General features: G+C 47.0%; 1 protein-coding gene across 3 annotated transcripts; it reads left to right on the forward strand.

Moving 5' to 3' along the window:
- The first annotated feature begins 534 nt into the window (after positions 1-534).
- Positions 535-16856, forward strand: LOC118506497 (cAMP-dependent protein kinase catalytic subunit 1). Of its 3 annotated transcripts, none has more exons than XM_036043693.1 (3): positions 535-1386; positions 1532-7515; positions 14711-16856. In XM_036043693.1, exon 2 carries the CDS (start codon positions 3426-3428, stop codon positions 4485-4487), a length of 1062 nt encoding a protein of 353 aa, XP_035899586.1. In that variant the 5' UTR covers positions 535-1386; positions 1532-3425; the 3' UTR covers positions 4488-7515; positions 14711-16856. The 3 variants fall into 3 exon arrangements, with proteins under 3 accessions (XP_035899586.1, XP_035899587.1, XP_035899585.1); XM_036043694.1 differs by having other exon boundaries at positions 535-706; XM_036043692.1 differs by having other exon boundaries at positions 535-7515.
- Positions 16857-25319: the final 8463 nt, after the last annotated feature.

Here is a 25319-nt window from a genome sequence, read left to right on the forward strand (position 1 = left end):
TCGGAATATTGTATCGGCACAGTCACGTTTTCCCGCTTGGATTGGGCCGATTTTTCTCCGGTGGAGTTTTCCATGTTGTGTGTAAAAATGAAATTGTAATGGTCCTGTGCAGCTGCTACGACTTGCACTCAGGAGTTTGTGATGTAAATTAAGATTTGGTGGTAAATTTCGTGAACGTAACCGCTCAATGCATACTTGATCAGCGTAAGCTCCGAAAAAGAGAAACATTTCAGTGCAGCTGTCAATTTGAATTCTAGGAAGTTTTGTTTTTTTTTCTCCGACGCCATATTGGATAATAATTTTGACAGTAGTAAAACAAGTTCATGTGGAACTGTGAATACGTACAGTGTTTAGTATCATTTTGTAGCACGCATTTCCTTTATAAATACCAATCGAATTGAAAGTATTTTTCAATTTTCCAACCAAACACACACCGGCATTATTGGAGGCCGAGCGCTACGATGTACTGACCCGGTCCGAATCGCGTTGACGTTTGTCATTGCGCTTTGCTTCGACTTTGCACCGCCAGAGAACGCTACCGTACTTTTCATGCACAGGGAAAAAACTGGGTCTCTACGACACACATCATCTCTCGCACGGATTTTCGTTTCGTGGTGTCGTCGAGTAAATAATCTTTTCCGTCGCGGTCCGATCACATCACGGGAAAAAAACACATCTGCCTGCGCATCGGTGCGGTGTAGAACGGGTAAAAACTGAAGCGGTAAAGCGGACGAGCCAGTCCGAAAGGGACAACAGAGTACAGGCCATCAATAAATACCTCGGGATCTATATGCTAAAATCCCAGACGATCGTAAAAGTGTATCGTAATCAACAAAAGCGAACTCTCCCTCCCCCCATCGCTATAAGTGGGTGCGAACAGTGTCTGTAGTGGCGGGTGCGCAAGGTTAGGCGAGAAAAAATAGGGCCAGTGGCCACTGTCAGTCGGTGGCGGTGTGAATGATGAGAAAAAGTCTGTCCCTTGGTTTGTGAACGGAACGCGCGGATGCGCTGCAAGGGGAAGAAAGTTCTTAACATCATCCTGTACACGGCACGGCAGTTACGAAGAAATGAATGTGTGTGTGCGTGTCTGGTGTGAATTTGTGTGCAAGTGTCCACTGTTTTCTCGAGAATTGTAAACCAGCAGCAGTCGTCGTGTGCCCCGAGAAGGAGGATATTCTAATCGATAGCAGGCACCAACAGCAGCAGCAGAGAGCATAAATAAGCCAGAGAAAGGGAGAGAGAAAGAGAGAAAGAAAGAAAAAAACAATAGTGAAAAAATCCTACCGGATCTCCCAGTGTCCCAGTGTGTAGATGTGTGTGTGCGGCGTGTGAAATTTGTGTACGTGTGCAGCAGTGCAGACAGCAGCAGCAGGTGCGAGCAGAGTGGTACGGATTTTAGAGCGAGAGAGAGACCGAACACGGTGCTGATCAAGTGATTGTTTTTAATGTTTCTTGTTCTTCTTTCGTTTCGTCCGGAACGGTAACCTTCGTTGACCGTTTTTCCCATTTTCACCATTTGACACATTGGAAGCAATGTTCTGAGGGCCGAGATAATGATAATGCTAGGAGTGTTTTAAACTTACAGTGTGTGTGTGTGCGAGTAAAAGAACGGTGCAAGGTGTGCGACGTGCGTCGAGAGTGCGAGAGAGCGAGGACACCGCGACCGAACGAGCAGTGTGCAGTGTGTGCGAGCACACTCAGGTGGAACATCAGAAGGCCACTTCGATCGAACGACACACACACACAGTGCTGTCGCCGCTGGTGAGAACGAAACGGCATCACATCCGAAAGCGAGAGCGAGTCGATTTTGCATCCGTGAGAGAAAATTCCCGCACTGAGAGGAAAAATCGTGAACACACAATAGCGCTTTTTTATTCCCAGTGAACTGCGCGCGAGAAGGGGTTTTTCTTTTCGCGTGCGTGCCTCCGTGTTTGTGCGCCCGTGTGCCTGTGTCTGTGTGTGTGTGCGCGGGTTCGTGCGTGCGTGCTCTTCTGTGTATTACCCGTACCAATCTCACGGGGCGCTTCGGAAAAATCGCCATCCGGCCGTACGTAGTCGTCGTCGTCGCGGTTTTGGAGTGACCCCGGGACAGCCAGCAGGGCCGCAAATGGACGTAACGGTCGGTGATAATTGAGGCGGAACAGGCGATTCCCGTCGTGCGAAAATATTACGTGTAAAACAGTGTGTGGTGTGGGGCGCTTTGGAAACAGTGCCGTTGCCGTGGGGTGCGATTGTGTGTGACTGTGTTTCCGTCTTCTTTTTTTTGTACTGTTTTAAATTCCATTCCGCCGTGGAACTGTGATGTGAAAAAGAGGTGTTATTACATCGCATCGTTTTGCTGCCGCTGACCGGACTACTACTTCTGACGAACGAGCGAAGGTAGTAACTGCCACCACTAACGGTGTACTATCTGTGTGCACTTCGGAATCTCAACTGCTGCTGGATCAGGGAGCGAGAAAAACGCAAGGGCAAACGGCGGGGAAAGAAGGACTTTTTTTCCCAAAATCGACAGGCAAGCAATATACATCCGGAGGAAGGACACATCACAAGCGAACGGAAATCCGTGAAGGCCCCCAGAGCACTGGAGGACTGAGAGAGGACCCCCATCATCGCCGAGTTTGAATCGATCGATTATTGGGAAGAAGTCGTCCTGGTGGGGACCTTGCACTGAGAAGGATTTGGGTTTTGTGGAACGCCACACGAAGAAGCTGTACGTGTTGGGGACGTCGTCAAACAATAGAACCCATCTCTAATATCCTGCCTTGACCATTTACCTATATCGCAATACGTGTGTAATCATATCGTGTGGAAGAAGCTGCCTGCCTGCCTGCCTAGAGCGACACCGAAAAGCGAGCGAGGAGTGAGCGAACAGCAAGCGAAAAAGCGACCATCCGGAGATAAAGCGAGAGCGAGAGGGAGCGTGAAAGCTGGAGAGTAAGAAATTGCTGCTTCAGCATACACAACACCACACTAGTTGTCATCATCCGTTGTGTCATTTTCATCTCTAGTGCTGCTGCGACAAACAAAAAATTGATCCTGGTGTGCTGCACACTACCGAGTGAGCAGCCAGCTGACAGTCGTCGTCGTACATCAAGTATCACCATCCCTGCCTATCTCCACCCCACCCCAACACCACCACCACCACCTCATCATCGTGCGCGTACATTGTTGTAATAAAAGTAAGAATATCGATTAAATCGCGAATCCAAGGCGACAGCAGCGAACCCTCGGTACCGCATATATACATTGCTTCATTTGTACATCTAGCGCAACACAGCAACTTATACATACATATATATAGCGAATACATTATATATTTATTATATAATACAAGCAAACAAGCAAGCAAGCGTTCGTTTGTTATTCGCGCTCGCGTACGTATTATACATACTGCATACAGCAAGCAAACATAATTGATAGCAACCATGGGCAATAACGCGACATCTGCGAACAAGAAAGTTGATGCTGCCGAGAGTGTGCGGGAGTTTCTGGACCAAGCGAAGGAAGACTTCGAGGAGAAGTGGAAGCGCAACCCGACGAACACGGCCGCGCTCGATGACTTCGAGCGGATCAAGACGCTCGGTACCGGGTCGTTCGGGCGCGTCATGATCGTACAGCACAAATCGACCAAGGACTACTACGCCATGAAGATCCTGGACAAACAGAAGGTGGTCAAGCTGAAGCAGGTCGAGCACACGCTGAACGAGAAGCGCATCCTGCAGGCGATCTCGTTCCCCTTCCTGGTCAGCCTCAAGTTCCACTTCAAGGACAACTCCAACCTGTACATGGTGCTGGAGTACGTGCCCGGTGGCGAAATGTTTTCACACCTGCGGAAGGTGGGCCGCTTCTCGGAGCCCCACTCGCGCTTCTACGCCGCCCAGATTGTGCTGGCGTTCGAGTATCTCCACTATCTCGATCTGATCTACCGTGATCTGAAGCCGGAAAATTTGCTGATCGATTCGCAGGGCTACCTGAAGGTGACCGATTTCGGCTTCGCCAAGCGGGTCAAGGGCCGAACCTGGACGTTGTGCGGTACGCCCGAGTATCTCGCGCCTGAAATCATTCTCAGCAAGGGGTACAACAAGGCGGTCGACTGGTGGGCGCTCGGTGTGCTGGTGTACGAGATGGCGGCCGGGTATCCACCGTTCTTTGCCGACCAGCCGATCCAGATCTACGAGAAGATCGTGAGCGGCAAGGTGCGCTTCCCGTCGCACTTCGGCTCGGAGCTGAAGGATCTGCTGCGCAACCTGCTGCAGGTCGATCTGACCAAGCGCTACGGCAACCTGAAGGCGGGCGTGAACGACATCAAGGGGCACCGATGGTTCGCCTCGACCGACTGGATCGCGGTGTTCCAGAAGCGCATCGAGGCGCCGTTCATACCACGCTGCAAGGGTCCAGGCGACACGAGCAACTTCGACGACTACGAGGAGGAAACGTTGCGCATCTCCAGCACCGAAAAGTGCGCGAAGGAGTTTGCCGAGTTCTAAGCTTTGGGCGGATCTGTATACACATGTACACGTGTGGGACGTTATCATCAGGACTCTACTGCTGCTGCTACCACTACTACTGTTACTACTTCTTATTAGTGCTAATACTACCACTACACTACTACATCATCAACATCACCACCGCCACCACCACCACCACGACCAGGCGCCTCCATTCATGTGTGCGATTGGAATGTAAAAGGCAAGAGGCAGTGCGAGGTACGGAAGGAAGATCTGTGTTATCCAATTGGCCGGTAGCTTCACATTCACAACCTCGGTGGAGAGCATCTACGGATACGCATAGTTGATCTAACCTCTTCTGTCAGTCTGTTTTCCGATCCTGCCTACTAGACTGCACACAATGATACTTCCATCATGAAATTCATCGACCCATGCGCCATCTGGTGATTGTTAGTAAATCACCGTTCGTTGCTAGCATAGTGCAGTGGATCCTTGATCATCATCCTTCACTACTACCGGCACCAATCAAATACGCTGCGATCTCATGTGTGGGTGTGTGTGTGCGTGTGTGTAGTAAGAGGACATCATCCTTCCCGACCTCGCCATAAGGTGGTAGCAGCAGTACATAGTCATCAATGGAGCGCCATCTGACAGCTGGGGAGTGTAGCGTGACGCGCTTGGAGCTTGATTGCTTGCCCATCCTAAGGGCGGCAAGGATTCATCTGGGAAGAACTCAAACGGACGGCACACAGATCCCGAAATGTGATCGTTTATCCAGTGTACGTGTGCGTGTGTGTGTGTGCGAGAGAGAGAGGAACTAAGATGAGTCTACTATCAATCACATTTGTCATGCATACCTAGTCTCCTTGCTGCCTGCCCTAACTTCGCTAATTCCCCCCTTCCTACACAAACACTCACCCGTACATAAAGGCACGCACACGCATCGGTACGGGTTTAAAAATGGTGTGCGCGTTGAGGGAAATCAGGAGCAGAAAAAGGAAAGAGCGCTCAAGCTGTCTTGCTCGCACGACGCTGTTGATGATATGAGGCAAGATTTAATGAAAAAAAGATGATAATTTGATACACAGCAATGTAGGAAGGACGTATGCGGTAGGAGGCGCGTAGAGATAGCAGCAGGTCCCCTAAATTAAATCATTGCCAGCACCTCCCACACGGCCCCTTCTTTCCTTCTTGGCACATACACTGGAACTCCTAGACCGCCCGCCTGATCAGCAGCAAGCAGTACGCGCGACAATTCTAAAGCAAATGTTAACCGACTTTGCAGCAATATATCATCGCCCCGATGAAGCCAGGCGACGTATGTGTGTGTGCGTGTGTGTATGTGTGTACACGTGCTAACTAGATCGTTGCGGAATAGCTAAGTAAAATGTTTATGTTGTTTGTACGTGTGCGAGCACCGGCGATCATCATGTGTGCGGCGGCGGGTATGTGGCGTTTGTGTACGTGTGCGTTTGTGTACGTGTGCGTTTGTGTACGTGTGCGTTTGTTAACATTGATATCAGGCATCAAGGGGCACTAGGAACTAGTAGCAGAGTAGGAACCACTTCCCCCTTTTTAGCACTTGTGCCAGGAATTTGAATGATGGGGAATGATGATTAGTTTTGAGTTTTCTACTGAAGGTACGCAAAGAGAGCAACTGCGACTGCCGAGATTGAGACCTAGCAATAATTGGGGGAAGGCAGGCAAAGGAAATCACACACACGCGCGCACACAGATCAGCGGGAACATTCCATACGTGCGAGGCAAACGTGGAAGGAAGCGTTTCATTTTCGATATTTATTTCAATTAGTCAATCGGCGGGCACCCCCTTCCTCCGTACTACATACCTGGCCCTGATTACCAGTGCCACATCAACATCGGGTAAAGACTATTAGTATACACACATGTCCACACGTAAACACCACCACACTCCCAACAAGAAAAAAGAAAACACATCCAGTGTGCTCCAGCAATACGTCTCCTGGACGCCGATGGAAGTTTAGATAATCTTATATTGCGAACTGATTAAAAAGCCGCCAGTGCAAACGGGGCTACCGCGGCGGCGGTGGCAGCGGCAGCAAGGATAATAGAAGGAAAGAGGAGCGAGAGCGGTTTTTGGGCAAAAACATGATTGCCACATTAGGAAAACAAAATGGGAACTGATGAGAGAGAGCGAAGCGGTAAAATGGAATGGAAAATTAGTATTTATAAAAGGAAGCAGCATCATTTTACCCTAGGATGACCAATGATCGATGATAAACCGATGAGATATATGATGGCATATTGCATAAAAGAGTGCGTCGGCTAGATGCAGCCGAGACGATATGTGGTTGTTTTGTTTTGCTTTTCGGTTATGTTTTAATTTCAATTTTTGCGATAACGGTGCGAATGCGCGCTGCGAGACAAGCAATGGATTAGTAGCAAAGGACTCCACTCACATATAGATAAAACACATGCTCTGCGCCACGCCACGGCAAACGGCAACACAATCTACAATCTCATTACACAAACCGCACCGAAAAACACGAACAGACACACATACACACACACACACACACACACACGATCCCACATGCATCCATTACGCGAAAGATTATGTAGCGCCCTCTAGAGTGTACACACCAAATAATGTAAACGCAAGCAGATAGTAATATTTTACAAAAGCAAAAAAAGGAAAACACAAAACGGATTGTCACATGATAGTATAGCGTCGTAAGGGCACGCGTGCAGCTAGAATGCAGAAGCTAAGGGTAGAGACCGAATCCGCCTTGAAGCGGATGCGGGTGTCGGGCGGTCTCTTGAGAGTCGTCGTCGTCGTCGTCGTAGCGATTTTGAGGTTTTCGGTGGGTGAAACGGAGTCAGTCATTTTAAACTACCGTTGCTACGATTTGGACGCATCACCAAGACGACCACCACGCCAGATTGGATTGCCATACACAGCTGGATGAAGCAGAGGAAGCGGAATGGGCCGGACACGATCGGAGCAACAACAAAAAAAAGAGGACCGGAACGACGAGGCGGACACGATGATAGTTACACGAAACCTAGGACACATTTTTGAAATCAGGTAAGTGATCGTTCACGGGGTACTAGTAGCAGTGGCGGTGGGCCGAAGAGAGTTTATTAATTTAATTCCTGGGCCAAGTACGCCCACATCGGATGTCCAATTTCGTGTCCAATATATAGCCAGGTTGGTTGGCTGCGTTACGAAAACGAAACAAGCGACCTGAAAAAAAAGTAAATCCTCCGCCGTCCGCTCCTTCTGCACATAGCTGCTGCACTGGCTCATGCGGCAGGATTGGTTGTGATCGTTTTGCCAAAAAAGGATACCGTCTCGCGCGGCAGCAGTGTACACAGGTCCGGTACATTATCCATTTCGTGGCAAATGATTGGGTAAAAGGCCACCGCCCTTACTCTCTGTGCGCGATCGTTGGCGTGACGACGACTGGTTCTGTACGATCGTCGGTACACTTTCCTTTCCCCCGACCTACTGAGTCGAGCCGGGCCGTAACGCTCGATGGGATCATCTGGACATTCCCGCGCGGTGATGACGGCATTGCATGCAGTCACAGAGGGGGAGGATGCTGGGTCTCCTCTCTGCGGTCGTCGGTTGCGCTTAAGTGACATGAATCTTGATTCTTTTATGGTGGTACTCGGGTACCCGTGTGGCGCGGTTTGGAAACTGGTTTGGGGGTGACAGCAGCGGCAGCAGCAGCGTGTGTGCAGCAGATTACGTGACCGATCTGCAATCACTACACACGTTCACTTGCGACTGGTTTTCGTGTGGCAGAGGCCGACTTAAAATAAGGTTTTGTGTGTCACTTCAACACCCCGACCCGTGTCTAGAACTCGCGAGTTTTGAGTTTCATCATACTGTATGTGGGCATGCCATAGCTCGGTTTCGTCTGGTTCGCAATTTGTTATCAGTTTCAGTTCATGAAATGAATTTTCAGTGAATCACATGGAACCCGAACGAATGATACGTCCAATGATATTTTTCGATTTTAAAGCTTGGCAGGGTTGGACCAAACACTGGGCAGAAATTCCACATAATTGATTGCAAAGTTCCATAGCAGCGTTGCAAATCTCCTCTAACGTTATGCAAGATACCACTTTACGATTGCAAAGATCCACAATGGACTTTAAATATTCTGAACTGAAACTGCACAAATGACATGACATTTCAAATTTCCATCCGTTTGGTTAAATTTCCATTATTCTGGCCGATCAGAATTCTGGCCCTTCCCTTCCTAGGGAAGGACCGCAAAAGTATCCGTTAGTTGGCTAATATGCCCCTGGAGCAGAAACATTTCCAAAACATCTAAAGCACTGCGCCTTTATACGCTTGATGCAGTTAGAATTTAGAATCGGATCGAATGCACCATTATACAATGCACCCTACAGTGGGTCGCCGGATTGTTTAGTGTTGTGTATATTTAAAATTGAAGGACAATCGTGTGACTTGCCCGCAACTTTAACAATGCACAAATCCTTTCATTTTGTCACATTTAAAATGGGGAATTGCGAATAAAAGAAGTACATTTTCTCACATACACTATCTCTGTCTCTCTCTCTCTCTCTCTTGCGCTCGCCTAACAAGAAGCATTGCGGCATATGCTGTATGTCAGTACGGTTTACCATCCATTTTTGTATCCAAATCGAGCGCAAGGACACATTTGTGCTGTGGTACATAATTTTAGTCGATATTTCTGTACTACTTGCGCCGTTTGTTGCGCTGGGTCGTTTAGGAAAGAAGACGCATTAGGGGGTCCGTCCAGCAGTGTGGTGTGTGTCTCGATTTTAAATGTCGAAATGGATGCGAAAAAAAAAATCGCAACAGCTGACTTTGGCTTTCTTCGCGCAGCGCAGGCTGTGTGGGGACCTTTTTTTTAGCCACTGCTGTCTTACGATTTGGATACTGCTTGCGGTGATGAGAGTGTATTATTAGATGGTGTGTTTGGGAAGGGGAAGGTTCGGGTACTAACTACTCCCGGAATGTTCTAAAAGCCCCTGACGGCGGGGGGGGGGGGGCGGTATGGAATGGAGGTAGAAGCAGATGAAAGAACACGCTCACCACTCTCGCTCCAAGCGACAACAGCAGGGGCAGGTCGAAACACATCCGCCAGTTGCTACTTACGTAAGCAGCGATGTCTTTGCTGCTTTGCGGCCGTATCGCGCCCCAGAACCTCTCGAGCTTCTCAGCCTGCCAGCTCTCATGTGGTGCTGGCGCTGCTGCTGTTACTACATTTGGAACGGCAAACAAGTAAAAAATCCACGTTCCTTTTCCTGTCTGATTAGGTCCACAGTACCTTTGGGGTTGGGGTTGGGGGTAGGTATTCCGTTCTGTATCGTGGAGTAAGTTAGTGCTCAATTTTCTAAGACCCACTCCGAAGTGTAAGAAGGGCTCAGACATAAACACACACAAACGCTCACACGCGCCACTGACGAGCATTTCGCCCCCCTCAATTGAGCGATGATGCCAGGCAAGCATCCAAGGAAATGCGATCTAAAGTGTATTAGATGGGCTGTGTGTGTGTATGTGTCCATGAGAGACTGAGAGCGAATGGTCGTGAGATTTAGCATAGCAAAAGCATATAAAAGGGAGCAATTCAGCTCGAGCAGATAACTGTGCTACCATCCACTAATTCTCGAACGTGGAGAGAGAGGGCACACGGAACACACGGAATTAAGACATTTAGCCCCGGCGTGTGTTTCATATCATTCCGGGAGTGTGATATTCCTCGCTGCTGCTAATAATATACGCCTCCTCCTTGGTTATCTCCTCTCTCCGGTCTACGCTCTCCATCCACGCCCTACCCATTAAACGGGTCCGGGTCCTCGATAAAGGTAGATTGTTGCCACAGTTTCGCTTATCATAATTAATCATTGACACATTTACAAGCGTTTCGTCCGTGGCAGAGCACCACTCGTAAAGACACTCGCTGCTGCTGTGTCGCGATTGCAATGATTGAGTCGGCTACCCCTTCCTCGCGAGAGCTGTGTGCTGTTGCTGTTCGCCTTAAATTGGTACGAATTTATGATATTCGCAGAATTGTTCCGTTTTGTAACAGGTGTTATCACGTGCCTCTTCCGACATTCGAAGATGAATGAAAGAGCAGAGGACGGAGGGTGGGGGTGGGCCGGTGGAAAGGCAACCAAACTAAAGGGGTTCTTTAAACAAGATTTACTGTCTGTTATGGATCTGTTGCTTGGGTGCGATTTTGCGAGTCAAATCGGTTGCTTGGATGCTGACGGTGCAGCAGTAGCAACGGCGGAGTAGTGAGTGGTGTAGTAGGCTACAGTTTGTCGCCGGCTCCTGCGACCGTTTTTGCAGCTAACCTCTACTAACTACTGCTGACGGCCGGTTAAGCTGCCCACAATGTCCACCTTGCGTATGTTGTGGGGAGAAAAACAACACCGATGTTCGGTAACCGTAACGACCGACCATTACGGCCGTAAAAGACTGTGACCGAAGAAGCGTGCAGCGGTACCTCTGGTGTGTGTGTTGACAGTAGCAGCAGCAGCAGCAGCAGCAACAGCTTCCATGAGATATCAGGTTTCTGATAATGCAGGACGCTGTAGACACGAGCAGAGGTTCAACCGTGTAGACACACGAGAATCTAGAGCAGAGACCGAGAGAGAGAGAGAGAGAGCGAGACGCTGCTTCTGCTGCTGCTACTCGGTCACACGTAGTAAAACCGTGTTTTCGAAGGGCAAGGGAAAGGAGGTCCCCCACATAGCTAAAAAGAGCTCAGAGCAGCGCCGAGATAACACGGCTTTGGACTCGCTTTGGACGGATGAAAATTGTGCGCTCAGGTGCGCTCACGTGAGAAAAGATCTAAAGAAAGAGATGATACGTGTGTGTCTGTGTGTCTCTGTGTGTGTTTGTGGGGGGTAGGATGATGCTGCTGAACGGCGGATGATGGGGTGGTTGGTGCGCTGACCCACAGCCATCCTCGGTACCGGCACCGGCATCTCCCCCGTACGTGTTGGGATGTGGGTTTTAAAAATCAATCCGCGTGTATACGGTCGGGCCGGGCCGTATGGCTTGTGTTGTGTGTTGGGCAAAACGCGTATGTGTCACAGAGAGGCGACGACGACGACGACGACGATGTAAGCCCTGTCATGTACTCGTTGTAATGGATGAGTTTTGGAATGGAGAAACGGTGGCAGTAGGGTTGAAGTAATGGGACGAAGGCCTCCTTCTCTGAGTACGCCACCCTGCCTCTACCCGTACAACACTGTGTGAAATTTTGCCACTGCATAAGGAACGAAGGAGAAGAAGGTGGCCGCCTCCTACTCTTACTCTCTTTGCCCACTATGGTCTTTTTCGGTCGATTTTGCTTCCCCGTCGTGCTGCTGCTCCCCCCCCACTGCTTCGTCCACTGGACCCGCTGGTTTGCATGGCCATCGTGCAATTTATGCAGGCGCACACAGCGCATATGCCATCCCCCTTAAAATATTATGTGCTGTGCGTGTGTGTGTGTGTGTGTCATCTATCGTATCCAATTGGAGGGTTGTGCCCGTCTCCTCCCCGTGTCACCTGCCTGAAGAAGGGGGTGCTACTAACAGCGGAGGCAAAATATGGCACCCCCGGGTTGAGTGGTGTACGATCGTAAAATAAAATGTTTATTTGCTGAATATTGGCATGGTCGCTGCGTTATCTCTTGCCGAAGTTGATAAAAAAGATTATGAAGTGTGTGACACGCGGAACTAAAACACGTTCACGTTTGACAGATCGCACGGAGAACGACGGACGGACACAGTTTGCTCCGGATCTCATCACTCAAGCTTATTTTTGTTGGGGGAGTGGGGCGCGATGCAAAGAAATAAAAGGGGAGACAAATTTCTATAAATATAATACCCTTCATCATCTTAGCCGTGGACAACAGACCACAGCAGCATCTTGTCCACAATCAAACAGGTGGTGAAATGTCAAAGATTAGGCTGACTATCACCGAGAGATAGAGGGCGGGAGAGAAAGAGAGGGACCATGGAAAGATTGTATCGTCGGTCTTCTCCAAACAGCGCATTATTATCTGCAGCGTACAGGCGGAATTGTTATTTTAACGCCTGCTGCTACCATTCCGTGCTACGGCATATGTACGCGAAACATTCCACGAGCCCAAAATTCATTTGGCGTTTGCGTCCGCGACCCAACGGGAAGGAGTGACTGAACGTTGACCTGCACGATGATCCAAGGGCGGACATTGGGACGGAAATTATTCCACCATTCTGGTTCAGATTTTTTAAAGCATATATATGTATCGTAAAATTGTCCCATATTTCTAGTCTTTACTGAGCAAGTAATTTTGGTTTTGGCTTAAACAGCATCAAGAAGTTGATTGAGCAAGCCGAAAATGTGATAACCAAAGTATTAAATCGTGAGATAAGCAAGTCTAAGGAATATTTTTTTCATCTACAAAACTTTGTTAAACAATCATCCAACCTTAATCCAAACAGTATTAGTTTAAAAATTTAAAATTAAACTAAAAGCATAAAAAATGGAGCGTCCTAAGCAAAGGCTATGGAATACTGTGGAACACGGAGTGGGACCACAGTGGACGCTAGTCGGAATGGCGGGGTATGTCGTGATAAAAGAGCAGCGTATAAACGGGATGTGATTAAATCCTCGCTCTTCATCTGTGTGCGCCATCATCCTTTAGCGAACGGCGGCCCCGTTGACTTTCTTCCTCCGTGTCCGCGCCACTGTGGATGATGATCGTGATGATGATAATGGTGGTTGCCTTTGCGTTGCAACTGCTAACCATTACCCCCGTTCGTTCGTTCGTTCGTTCGTTCGAACGAAGTCAGTTTAGTAAAATTGTAACGAACTCCCCGCCCGGCGTTGATGCCGTCCTGCACCTGCCCCCTGTTCAGTTACGTTGACACATTATCCAATAACGAATGTGCCATGGAAGACGACAGGCGCGAAATATGGACCACTGGACACTGGATGGGGACGCCTGGTGGGTTTTGGAGTGCGCTGCCGGTCTCTCCCGTCCGTCCGATGCCCGGTCGTACGGAATGCCCGTGTTTGACCGTGGATCGTGTTGTTGTTAGTAGGATAAAAATTAAAGAAAGATACGACACGACGACCTATTTGAAAAAAAGCACACACACACGTACACGTACAAGAGTAAGACGGGCCGCGGAACAGCCACACTGTGGATGGGTTTGCTACCGCCAGCAGTGGTACGAAGGGTACGAACGAATGATAGTAATAAATGGTTCGCTTGACGTTACGGGCCACGAGACAAACAACTGTGGTGGACAACTTATCATCGGACGGGCTAGGGCTGTGCTTGCTGGATGTACCACTACACCAGCAGCAAGCAAGCTAGAGCTGTTAGGGTTCATCTTCGCTTGGAATCCATCATGCCAAAGCTGTTGACACTTGTTGCCTGCCCTGCTTCGTATCAAGATAATGCGGGAAAAGGCAAGGAAATTTAATGGAAAAGGTGTTTGATTTGAAAACAAAAGCAAAACAGATGAAAGGACTTTTTTTTGTAACTTTTTCGTTTCGTATTGCTGAAAACTAATTTACAAAGAAAATGCAATTCACTTTCTTCTAAAATAGGGTCTCTTATCGACCGAAAGAGGGTTGGTTCGGGGACGTTTGTTCCGTCATCCAAAAGCAAAGCCTGTTCCTGGCGAAGGTCTTATTTGTTAGAGGACGAAAACGAATCCCGAATGTACTTGAACACGGTTAGTATTTGTAATACTAAAATTGGGACTCTGGGGCAGGACCGGTGTTCTAATCCCGCCCAGACCGCCTCCTCGTATGCAAGGCTGATTACCTTGCTCCAGGTAAAATCAAGTCACAGAAAGCCAGTAACGGCAGGCCGAAACCTTTCGAGGTTGTTGTAGTGGCAAGGAAGAAGAATAAGAAGAATTGGGACTAACAGGACATTGAAAGTCTATAAGCCTCATGGAGGTCCTATACGATGGAGATGCACTCCCCAGGCAAAATGGGAAGACCTGTACGCTCGATCGTCTCTGATGACGCAAAGCCTTTAACTGATCGAACATAAATTTGCAGATATTTGAAAAAGCCTAGCAAAAATTAGAAACTGTCTCGAAGTATCGAGTATTCTTCCCGATTAAATTTTACTCTTATCGTAAACAAGGCGTTACAGATTGCGGGTGAGCTTCATTTTTGTATTCTAAAACTTTCGAAAGTATTCGGGCTTCTATTGTTCCTGGATGTACTATGCGGTATTATTTCTAACTTTTCCCCCTTTTTTCCATTCTCATTGCAGACTCAAAGCTCTTCCGACTGACGTGTGGATGGATCAGTAAAACCACACCGGAGTGATAGCTGTATTAGCGACAGAGAGAGAGAGAGAGAGAGGCGTGTTTTTAGTTCGAGACGAACGAATTGCACCTGCAACTATCACCCGCCCGTAAATCCCGGATATGGCTGGGCCCACCACACTCCCACACTCCGGATAATGGCCACTTGCTCCCTACCACCCCCCTGGGTATCGTACAACCCCGTTCCTGGATTCCCGGAAAAGCTTGCTTTTTTACACCCCGTGCAATGAGAGAGAGAGAGAGATAGGAGACAAAACAAAAGCATGAATGAAAAATTTAGGAAATAAAAAGTAACACACACACACACACACACACGCCACAAGTCTCAAGCAGAAGCCTTAGTTAAGTGTAACACACATTATAACTGAAGTACTAATATTCACGGTTTTGTTTTGCTGTCCGCTGCAAGCTAAAAGACCTGATGAAAATATCAAACAAATAGGAGCGCAGCAATATAAGAAGGCGGGGAGGAGGGGAGTGAGACAGATTGTGGTCGTACAGCAGCTAATAACAATTAAGCCCCCAAAGCTCTAGCCCCCAGTCCCAAACCGTAGGTGTTTTTGATAGACCATTCTCGGCGAAGGAAGGAAATCAAATCCCTTCAGCGCATGAAAAAAAACCCGGCAAACCTATTCCGAAATCGGAACGTTCGTACACACCACGCTACTGGTGACGATGTTGACGAAACGGGAGCAAGGCGGACAACAGCAGTCACAAAATATTAATTAATCGAGAATATGTATTTTATGCTATTGATTTGCAACAATGAGTAATGAATTGAATCGTGTTTGTCTCTGCGTGTGTGTGTGTGCGTGTGAATTGTGTTTGTCATGGCACTGTATCGCCCTCCGCCCCCCCCGGTATTAAGAAAACGTCTTTTGTTGTTGTGTACGCGATGTTCCTTTCGGTGAATGCGTTCTTCTTCGTGTTGGGGTGCGCAATCATAGGTGAAAATTTGTAAAACCACCATCTCTTCCCACGAGCAAGTCAGGGAGGAAAACACACAAACACACCCACTAAGTATAGGAAAACTGTTACTCTGTAAGCTCCACTACCTGGCAGGAATGGCAAAGTAAGGTGTAAAACGCGCTCTTACAGCATACAGCAAGCGCCCGAAACCACCTGGCAAAGGAATGCCCGTAGTGAATGCGAGCGCTTTTTTTTGGTGTACGAGCAAACAAAAACCCACATTGATGGTAAATGAAGAAGTAAACCAACCCCCCCGTTCAGCTTTATCGTAAATTATTTTAGAAGTAATATTTTTAAACACCACAAACCAAGCAAATAAATGATTACGATCAGACCAGAGTTGGGCAAAGGCGCAGCAAAAGAAAGCACATGCCGCCAATCGAGGATGGAAGAAACCCCCTTGGGCCGGGATTGGTTGGGTAGGAAAAACAAATCGGAACCAGATCAAATCAGAGCAAACAAAACAGGTATAGAAATACACAACAAAAACACACACACACACACAGACACATATACGTACACAGAAGAAGAAGAAGAAAAAAACACAACCCTATGCTTGCAAAATGGCTTGCAATCATTCGTTTCGGTATATCCCAAAAGAATAATTTTAGCGTGGTTGTAAACTACTTTGGCTGTATATATTACTTTAAAACGATGAATGAACGTGTTTAAATCTAATGACATATTATCTAAATATATAAATATATACATACATAATCTAATAATGTATTGGATGTAGTTTGTGATACAGAAACAAAAAAACAAAAATTACAAGAAGAAGAAAAATGCCCATGGCAACTCGGGACGGGGACAAACAAAAAAAAAAAGGTATAAAAACAAAATAAACAAGTAAATGATGATGATGATGGTAATGCGAGCGAGCCGTGCCGCGTGCGTGCAAGCAGATAGAAGTCGAAGAAGTATAAAATGAAACAACAAAAAACGAGAAAACAAACAAACAAAAATCGATTAAACAAAAAACAGCAACAAAACACACACACATACACACAGGAGAAGAATGAAACAAAAAAAAACAAATCCTTTTTTATAAATATCAACAATCTGTTTGCGATAGTTGTGGCTGATTTAATTTATGAATAAAATTAATCATTGGTGAAAATTTGCGTCCGCGTGTGCGTCTGCCCTCAATTTGCCGTTCTTCTCTGTACGCTTTTACGCTTTCCCTCCCCCGGGTGGGCAACATTATTGCGCTGCTTGTTGCAGCTGTTGCATCGAACGTGCCTTTGATTGATGACCATGTGGAAGGGCTAGCGGGGGAGTAACAGATGAAGGGGGGGAGGGTTTCATCTCTCCAGGGTAGGAATGAATTACTGGCTGGTATCGATGGGAAATAACGAAACGATTGTTTGGCGTAGCTATGTTATTTACATATTTTATCATTGCCCCCTTTTCTGGCCATAAGTAATTGATATCGAAAGCATTAGTGAATGGTAGAAACAGTGTGTGTTGGTGTGCAATCGCTAACGGCGTACTGCAAAGTGCAGTACAAAGTTGCAAATATTGTTCAGCAGCAGGTCTTGGCCAGCGGTTTCGGTTACGGAATTCCGATTCCAACAAGGTTCCAGCCTTCGATCGAAATAGTATTTTAAATATTCTCGACTAGATTCAAGAAATTGTTGTGCAAGCTCAACTTTTGGAGCAATACGGCTACCGAGAAGTATATTCTTGTGAGACATCAGCTGTGGTAACTCAATTGGGGCCCGGAGGTAGAGGCGACAACGGCGCCGGTCTTCGTACGACAGGACTGATGTTCAAATTTCATCCGGACCGTTCTCCCGGAGTGAGGATCATTAAGTCTAGTAAGCCAGAAATGACAGACATATGATCTTTAAGTGGTCGTTAAGCCAAGAAAAGAGAGATAGAGAGGAAACTCAACCGATTGAAGGATCTTGTTCTTCTTCTTCCTTATTGGCCTAACGACGTCTTAAGGTCATGCTTGCCATTTCTGGCTTACTAAACTTATTGGACACCGCATAGTTGGAACGTCAGTCCTCACTATGGGCTTAGTTGGGATTTGAACCTCGGTCCTGTCGTGTGTGTGGAACGGTGCCGCTGTCACCACTGCCAACGGACCGTTCCTCATTGCACAAATAGCTTCAATACAAAAAAAAAACTTCAACTTAATTTGAAAAATGCCTCCATCTCCATCTAACTAATATTGCCCTCGATTTGGTCTCAATATTATTGAGGAAGTAACAGAGATAAATAATTTGGCCGTGACGGTGGTCCGCGAACTGTAATTTCGTATTGTAATCTCATATTGACAACAGTATAAGAAACAAGGCCAGAAATGTGGGTTTATTAGCTTATCTTACGCTAACACGCTGTTCGTTTGAGTGGTAAAATTCAATTGAATATTAACAACTTATTCAATTGGACCTTCCGTCAACTAAACAGATCGTTCCGAAGACGAGCTAGTATGTTCCTACTTCCTGACTTTTTTAAAGTCCAGAAATAGCAGAACAATGGCCGCTGAGAACTGTTCTGAACAATGGACATTACCATGAAATTACTTCAGGTGTACTTCAGTGCAGGAATTACAGTGTTTCTCAGCTTATAAAACAAGTGTCTCCATGGTTACAACAGTGCGCGATAACTGCTACAACAGCAATAAGATGTAGATTGCTTCGATTGCTCGTTGTACTGGAATCGCTCATTGTTTTAAACATGTAGACACTTGTTTTATGATCTGAAAACCACCGTACTCTGTTTGAATTTCCAGGATCCACGGTCTGCCCTTGGGAGAAAATCACACTGGTGGAAGGCTTTACCTCCGCAAGGATCAGCATAGGTCACATTGAATTAGCTGCCCCAGTCCCCTGAAAAATCTGGAAAAGCTTTTTTTTCCAAACACCTGAACCTCCCAACAGATGGGGGCGTTTGCATGCGTCATCTCATGCCATGGTCCTGTTCGATCCGTAATATCGTTCGTGCAGATCAAATATTTATTCAAATTGGTCCTTCCCGTTCAATTGTGCTCTTATCGCATTGTGCATTCGTACAACAAAGCAGGCGGTACGATAAAAGGCAGCAAAAATGGAACGGTGCGTAAACAATCCGCCAGTATTTTAGTTTGCGATCGTTTGCAAAGTGGTGCACTATTAACTAGGGTGCCATTTTTAATGCGTGTCCCCCGGGTGGCGTGTAAGGGTGTACGGTACTTGAAGGTAAGCGGGTCGGACTCGAATGATGGTATCCACAACGAAGCGCCGTACTATCGATGGAAACTTGTAATTCATACAACAAATGGAGCATATGTTGTCATTCGAAAATTAATGGATTGAATTGATGGGTCATACGACACCTAGGCAGGGACGGTTGTTTTTCGTTTTTCTTAATTTAACAAAGCGTCGTATGTGAATCATATGACAATATTACGCGCGGTCGGTTCATTTTAACTGTACGATGGCCGTTACAAATCTCGAATGTCTGCTCCTCGCGTGGTATGCTATCCCGGTCCATTTCGCACGCGAAATTGTAGTCGGACGTTGTACGTTTAATTGTGTGTACCGTCGTTGCATCGAGATATGGATGGGTACCATCGTGGCATCCAATCCGGTACGCATTCGGGCGTACAATCCAACCCAACCCTTCTCATATTTTGATGCACATCGTCCGGCTATCGGGAGTTGGGATGCGGTTAAGTGCTTTGCAGTTAATTAACTCTGGAGTATGGCGGAATGATGACACACACATAGCACACACAAGCGCGTGTAGTTTTTCAAACGTCAAGAGCTTTCGAACGTAAATGAAGGAGCACCAGCAGCAAGCGTTGTGTGAAGTGCGTTAGATCGAGACCGTGAGCTCTCTACGACGAACGGCGTTTCTACAGTGTGGGACGAACGAATCGTGCATTAACATATATTTCTTGTTTTTCTTCTTTGACACTACAATCGCAAAAGGTCTGTTATTCTCTTGGCCTGTTATTTCTGGCCTGCGTACGAGAAAGCGGGTCTTGATGATATTTGTGCTACGATCTAGCCGTGTAAACACCTGGTGGTGATTTTATAGACGAAGCTTCATGACCATGAGAATGGTGCCGGATGCTCTCGGAACTTTTCCTAACAGTTTAATGGCTATTTTAGTAGATGAGTTCAGCAAAATAATCACAAAAAAAGATTAAGTTACATATTGAGGTTATCACCTTATTAATCCTTTATGATCGACTAGCTTCTCCTAAGGCGTGTCCGGCAAATAGAAACCTCACTTTTTTCGCGTTGACTTTCAGCCATACCATTGCTTGAATCATGCCAATTCTGTTATTAAATGATAATTTACAGCCTTTTTAATTTATTTGAAGTAGCGATAGCGAAAACAGTCAGGTAACTGTGCTTCATGTTCGTGTTTGCAAATTGTTGAACGTTGAAGTGGGACTTCTTGATGCATTTCTTGATCATAAACATGACAAATAGGATACATATCCAGGCTACTAGCTGTGGAAAACCTAGGATAATGGTGCATGGTGCTTTTTATCATTCAGCATCCTGAGGTCCTAGGGGTCAAAGAATCAAAAGGTTCTCAAAGGAGCTAGACAAGTTGGGCATTTTTAATACAAAATCCCCAGTTAAAGCCATCAATTTTTGAACAGGGAAGAATCACCCACTACCAAAGGGTTAACTATCTTTCTGGCGATGAACATGACATCCATTGAAGCAGCTGTCGATAGAACTGTTCAAAGCAAATCTGTATCGGAGGACCTTTTCCAATTATTATATTTATTTTTTTACAATTCTTCAATGGCCAGAAAATGCGAAATAATTTAGCAATGAAACATTGTCGAGTAGTGGTTTGTACCACACTGTAAACCCAACTCTTTCGCTTGCCCATCGTCTCAGTCCCATTCAAAATGACCCCAGAAAAGGGTGAGGGGGAAGGGACACGTGCTTCAGGAAAACCCTGAGCAAGAGAGGGGGCGAGGAAACTGGAACAACGACGTGTCGGGTAGATAACAATGGAAACTTTCGGCCAGGTCAAGGACGGCACAGTGTGGGCGGGAAAGCACTAAAGTTTATGCACTTTGCACTTGTGCCCGAACTGCGTTGACTTGGCAATCGGGGATGACGCGCAAAACGGCACACCACTTGCACACGGTGCAATATGGATGGTGGGTCCGCATATAAAGCTAAATGATATGCAGCGATCAATAACGGGGTGCCAAATCTTCGGCCACGCCAAACGTTATCCTTTCGGTGAACGTTTGTCAATTGTCCCCTTTCCCCGTTTGCTTGCCAGAGGGGACCGTTGGCACAAAGTTCCAAACACCAACCAAGCCGCCCGGTTCGAGATCTACAAACTAAACGATTTCAATCGCGATTGCTGTGCGCTCGACCACGTTCACCGAAAAGGCAACCCGAACCCGACGGCGGCGACAAGCGTGCGGCCGTTGGAAGCGAGCGTTGGCCGAAAAACGTTATTAAAAGCAAACACACTTTCATTTGTTTCATGCATATTGCGGAGGGAAATGATAAGGTCGGGCCGTGGTCGGTCGGTCGGTCGGTCGGTCGGTGAAAAGCGTAACGTGGGTCACGCACCGCAATGGCAGAAGATATCGCACGGACGGAAATAAACTATCCACCGAAGCAGGAAGGGAACGTAGGGCGTGGGAAAGGAGCGCGTAGCTTTGCATATCGCTGCACATTTCTGCCCACTTTTCTCGTGGCCCCATCGTACATCGAGGACTTGTCGGTGGGATGGTTTGCCCTCGGGAACGTTTTAGGTAATTTGTCAAATTGATGATACGGCTGGTAAACATTGCCATATGGCCTAAACCCCCGCGACCGTTCGCCCGTTCCAACCAATACAACATTGTGTGTCTGGTTAGTCGGTGGGCGGCCGTTACCGCCGCTCCACATTCGGTATCGGAAAATATGATATCACCGATAATGAGAATGAATAATTTTAGATTATAATGTCCTGTTTGTATAATGAATGTAAGCCACAGTTTCATAGAAATTCGGGAAAGGTCGCGGCTTTTTTCCGTTTCACTGTAAATAGCGTATGGGAATTAATGGGGGAAAACTTCCATCCGATGTGTCCATTTCGCAAGTTGATTTCCGGTTTTGGGATGACTCAATTCCAGGGAGGTGATATTTTATCCTAAGCGATTACGGTCGGTGTAGGTTAAATGGGTTAAGTGTGAATTGCAAATTGGGACGGTCTACTTGCCAGGGCGATAGCGGCGCCAGTCTTCACACGACAGGACCGGCGATCAAATCCCGTCCAGAGACCGCTTCCTCGTACACAAGACTTGACTATCCAAGCCTCTGACACCTTTCGAGGTCGTTATTGCCAAAGTGAATTGCAATTGAATTTGGAAGCAAATTATTTAAACTTGAATTTTTCAATATACAAATAAAAATTGCCCTTAATATCATCATATTTTGTATTATGTCTAAAGGCAAAATATTAAAACCTTATCAATTGAAAAGTTGTGGCTATCAGACTGCGGCTTTAATCCCTCATCGAAGAAGTTGGAAATAGTTGGACACATTTTCCCATGGCCTTCGGGACAGTCGAGTTGTGCAACATCTTCCAACTTCGTGAGAAAGACGGAACGCTACCACACCCAACATTGTTGTGTGCAGCCTGCTAATGCAGCAGAAACTTACGTGGAAACGAAGACTTTACCGCGCCTGGTGGCTTTATCGATGAGAAACTTTAAGCCAGCGGTCAGAGTCTTCGACGAAATGGTTAGCAATGATGAGCCCTGACCAGATGGGCATTGCTATGCAAACCTCATCGTGCAGATTTGAGAGGAAGCCGGGCATGTTGCGGTATGGGTATTTCTGATCGAATCGATGGACGTCTGAGGCTTAAGGTTCTCTTTCGGATGACCATTTCGATTTTTTAGGCCAAAAAGAGTGGTCCAGAGAAAACTTTAAAATTTCAAGCAATTACGACAGCCATTTCTAAGTCTCCTAACAAATTGCTCAAGGGTCCGTTTAGTCAGTTAGTCAGTCCGTTAGTTTAAATTTGAATCAATACTTTGTATAAAGCTTTCACAGAAACTTCCAATTATCTTATTCCTTCAATAATGAAACTCAAAATAGACTCTAAAAAGATGATTTGCTTTTTTCTTTAGCACTAAAACTTCGAGAAGTTTGGGACTGTCATTACTGGTCTGCTTCATTTAATTTAGGGATATTATAATATTTATTTCTATTTTTAATCAATAAATTAGATAAAAGCTTCATCTTGAAAATGGGAAACCCGTGACTCATAAACGAGCAAGAAACCTTCCCTCTGAACACTTGTCCAGATGGGCCACTCACACCTGTCAGTGCCAGGGTAAAAAAACTTTACCCGGCCCGTAGGAAAAGAAACGAACAGAAGAAAATAGTAATGATAACGAAGTTGTGTAGTAACTAAACGAATTCCATTCGACATCCAATACGGTAGCCAGCCAAGTCCGTCCTTCCCGTTACTGACACCGCAGGTCATCAAGCAATTCAATTACGCCTGCCTTATGCTAAACAGGGCATCACCCAGACCAACCAAGCAAGACTAACCCCCCCCCCCCCCCCCCCCCCCCACATGACAGTGCAGCAATCTGGACTGAATTCCAGACCTCAATTAGATTGTAATCAGCGCTGAACAGCGGAACAGATGACGTTGAGTCACCGTAGTAGTAGTGGTAGTAGTTCCGAAGTGATTTTGACGATGCAAAATGCGAAACTATAATAATAAGAAAAGTTTCATTCTTTTACAAGCAATCACACCACCAACTTCTCGAAGTCACTCGAACATTCTAGCAGCTCGAGTTCCTGCTTAATACAGCTTTTAAAATTTTCATGCCCCTTTTCCTTCCCGCAAGGTGGGTGGGGGTGGGGGTGGTAAATTCGAATATAAGTGATTTTGTAAGTCACTCAACTTTTTGGGCCCACCAGCAGCAGCTCACCCCGCACACGAGGACCACCCGCCCGAACCAACATTTATTCTCGCAATTTCTTCCACCAAACGTTGGTTTGGCACCGGCAAGTGGGGGGTAGCCGGGCTGGGAGAACAATGGAAAACATTTCCCACTGCTGCTTGCGTTCTCTTTTGCGCAAACCCCGGAGTTACGCGATTTGCATTCGGGTGGTGCGCACTGAGTGTCCTCATGCATCGGGTTTTTCGGGAGGGTGGTGGTGATTCGTACGTAAGTGCGTCAAAATCTCTACCGTGGTCTCCACGCGCCGTATCGCGTTGTGAGGAACGACCGCAAGGAAGCTTTTTTTGTTGTTGTTGCTCCAGCAGGCTTTTCGAGTTACCCCACCCGCCCCCCGCGTGTGGGGACCAGTTTTTTCCCCTGCTGTGGGTATTCCCTAAAATCGCACCGAAAAGCTTCCCGGTATTGACGGTAATGAAGGGAAAATTAAATTTTCACTCCCAGTCCGCGCCGGCACTCAACGGTTTACTGGGGCGAAAGAATAACGCACGGCCGAGTCTGACTGACTCAGCGTTTGACAAGTTGCGAGAAGGGTGCAGGGAGACAGGGACCCGCTGGACGGCGGATGGGAGGGCCGGAAAATGGAACGAAAATGAATGAAACAAATGTACTTCAATCCGGAGGGTGATTGGTGGGAGTCCTGCCGGTGGTCAAACGACACATGGAGCGGCAGTTGCATGGCCCTTTTTTCCACACACACACACACGCAGCTAGGTGGACGATAACCTGCCCCCCCAGCCCCATTTAAAGGGTAGTGATTGTTTTGTTTGTTTGTTTGCCTGCCTGGTTTGTGTGTGCTACTACTATTCGCCACCACACACGGAATCCCCATCAACCACCCAGGTGGGTGGGCCACCCTAACAAGCTGCTACTGATGAATCGAGAAATGGCCGTAGGAAGAAGACCGAAGGGGGTTGCACTGCTGGGCCAATTTTCCTCCGGGAGTACGAAAGCAGCACAAATAAAACGCACGTTAGACAGAGAGGGCGAGAAAAAGCGTAGCGTCTTGGAACATTGGAAATAAAATCCCGCAACGATGGAGTTTTTCTTTACCTTCGATCGACTCTCTCCCTCTGCTGCAGAAGGATAAATAATGCATCGCTTTTTTCCGATTTTACTTTGCTGGTGTGTTTTTTTCCTCTAAACGTAAAACCGAACGCACTTTCTTGCATCCTTTTCACACTGAAGCTTTCCCCCTAAACGCAAGCCTTCGCACAGCTTCCTTCGATGCTGTCAGCTCATCTGCACTTTGAATCTTGACGCTGTTATGATCTCCCATCCAAATGCGGCAGCAGCCTCTCTTTCTCTCTCTCTCGCTTTCTCTTTTTCTTCCATAAAGCATCGAATGTTGCTATCTCACTCGGTTGACTTTCCACAGCTAACCTGCTCTCGGGTGGTTGTGTAGTACGATCGGGACGTAAACGCTGCAAGAGGCTGTCTGCGCAAACTCTTAATTTGGTCGTGATAAAAACCTTATCTCCTGTGTAGATTGGCTTCCAACCGGCCACCACCCCTCGCTAGCCCACCACCCACCTCCCCGCCAACGCCTCGTATTTACCGTTCGCACGTCCCTTGCAGGCAAGTTTCGCACACACACACACACACACGAGATCGCCCGGAAAAGGACTACCTGTAGA

Source organism: Anopheles stephensi, chromosome 2, assembly GCF_013141755.1.
Source record: "Anopheles stephensi strain Indian chromosome 2, UCI_ANSTEP_V1.0, whole genome shotgun sequence".
NCBI lineage: Eukaryota > Metazoa > Arthropoda > Insecta > Diptera > Culicidae > Anopheles > Anopheles stephensi.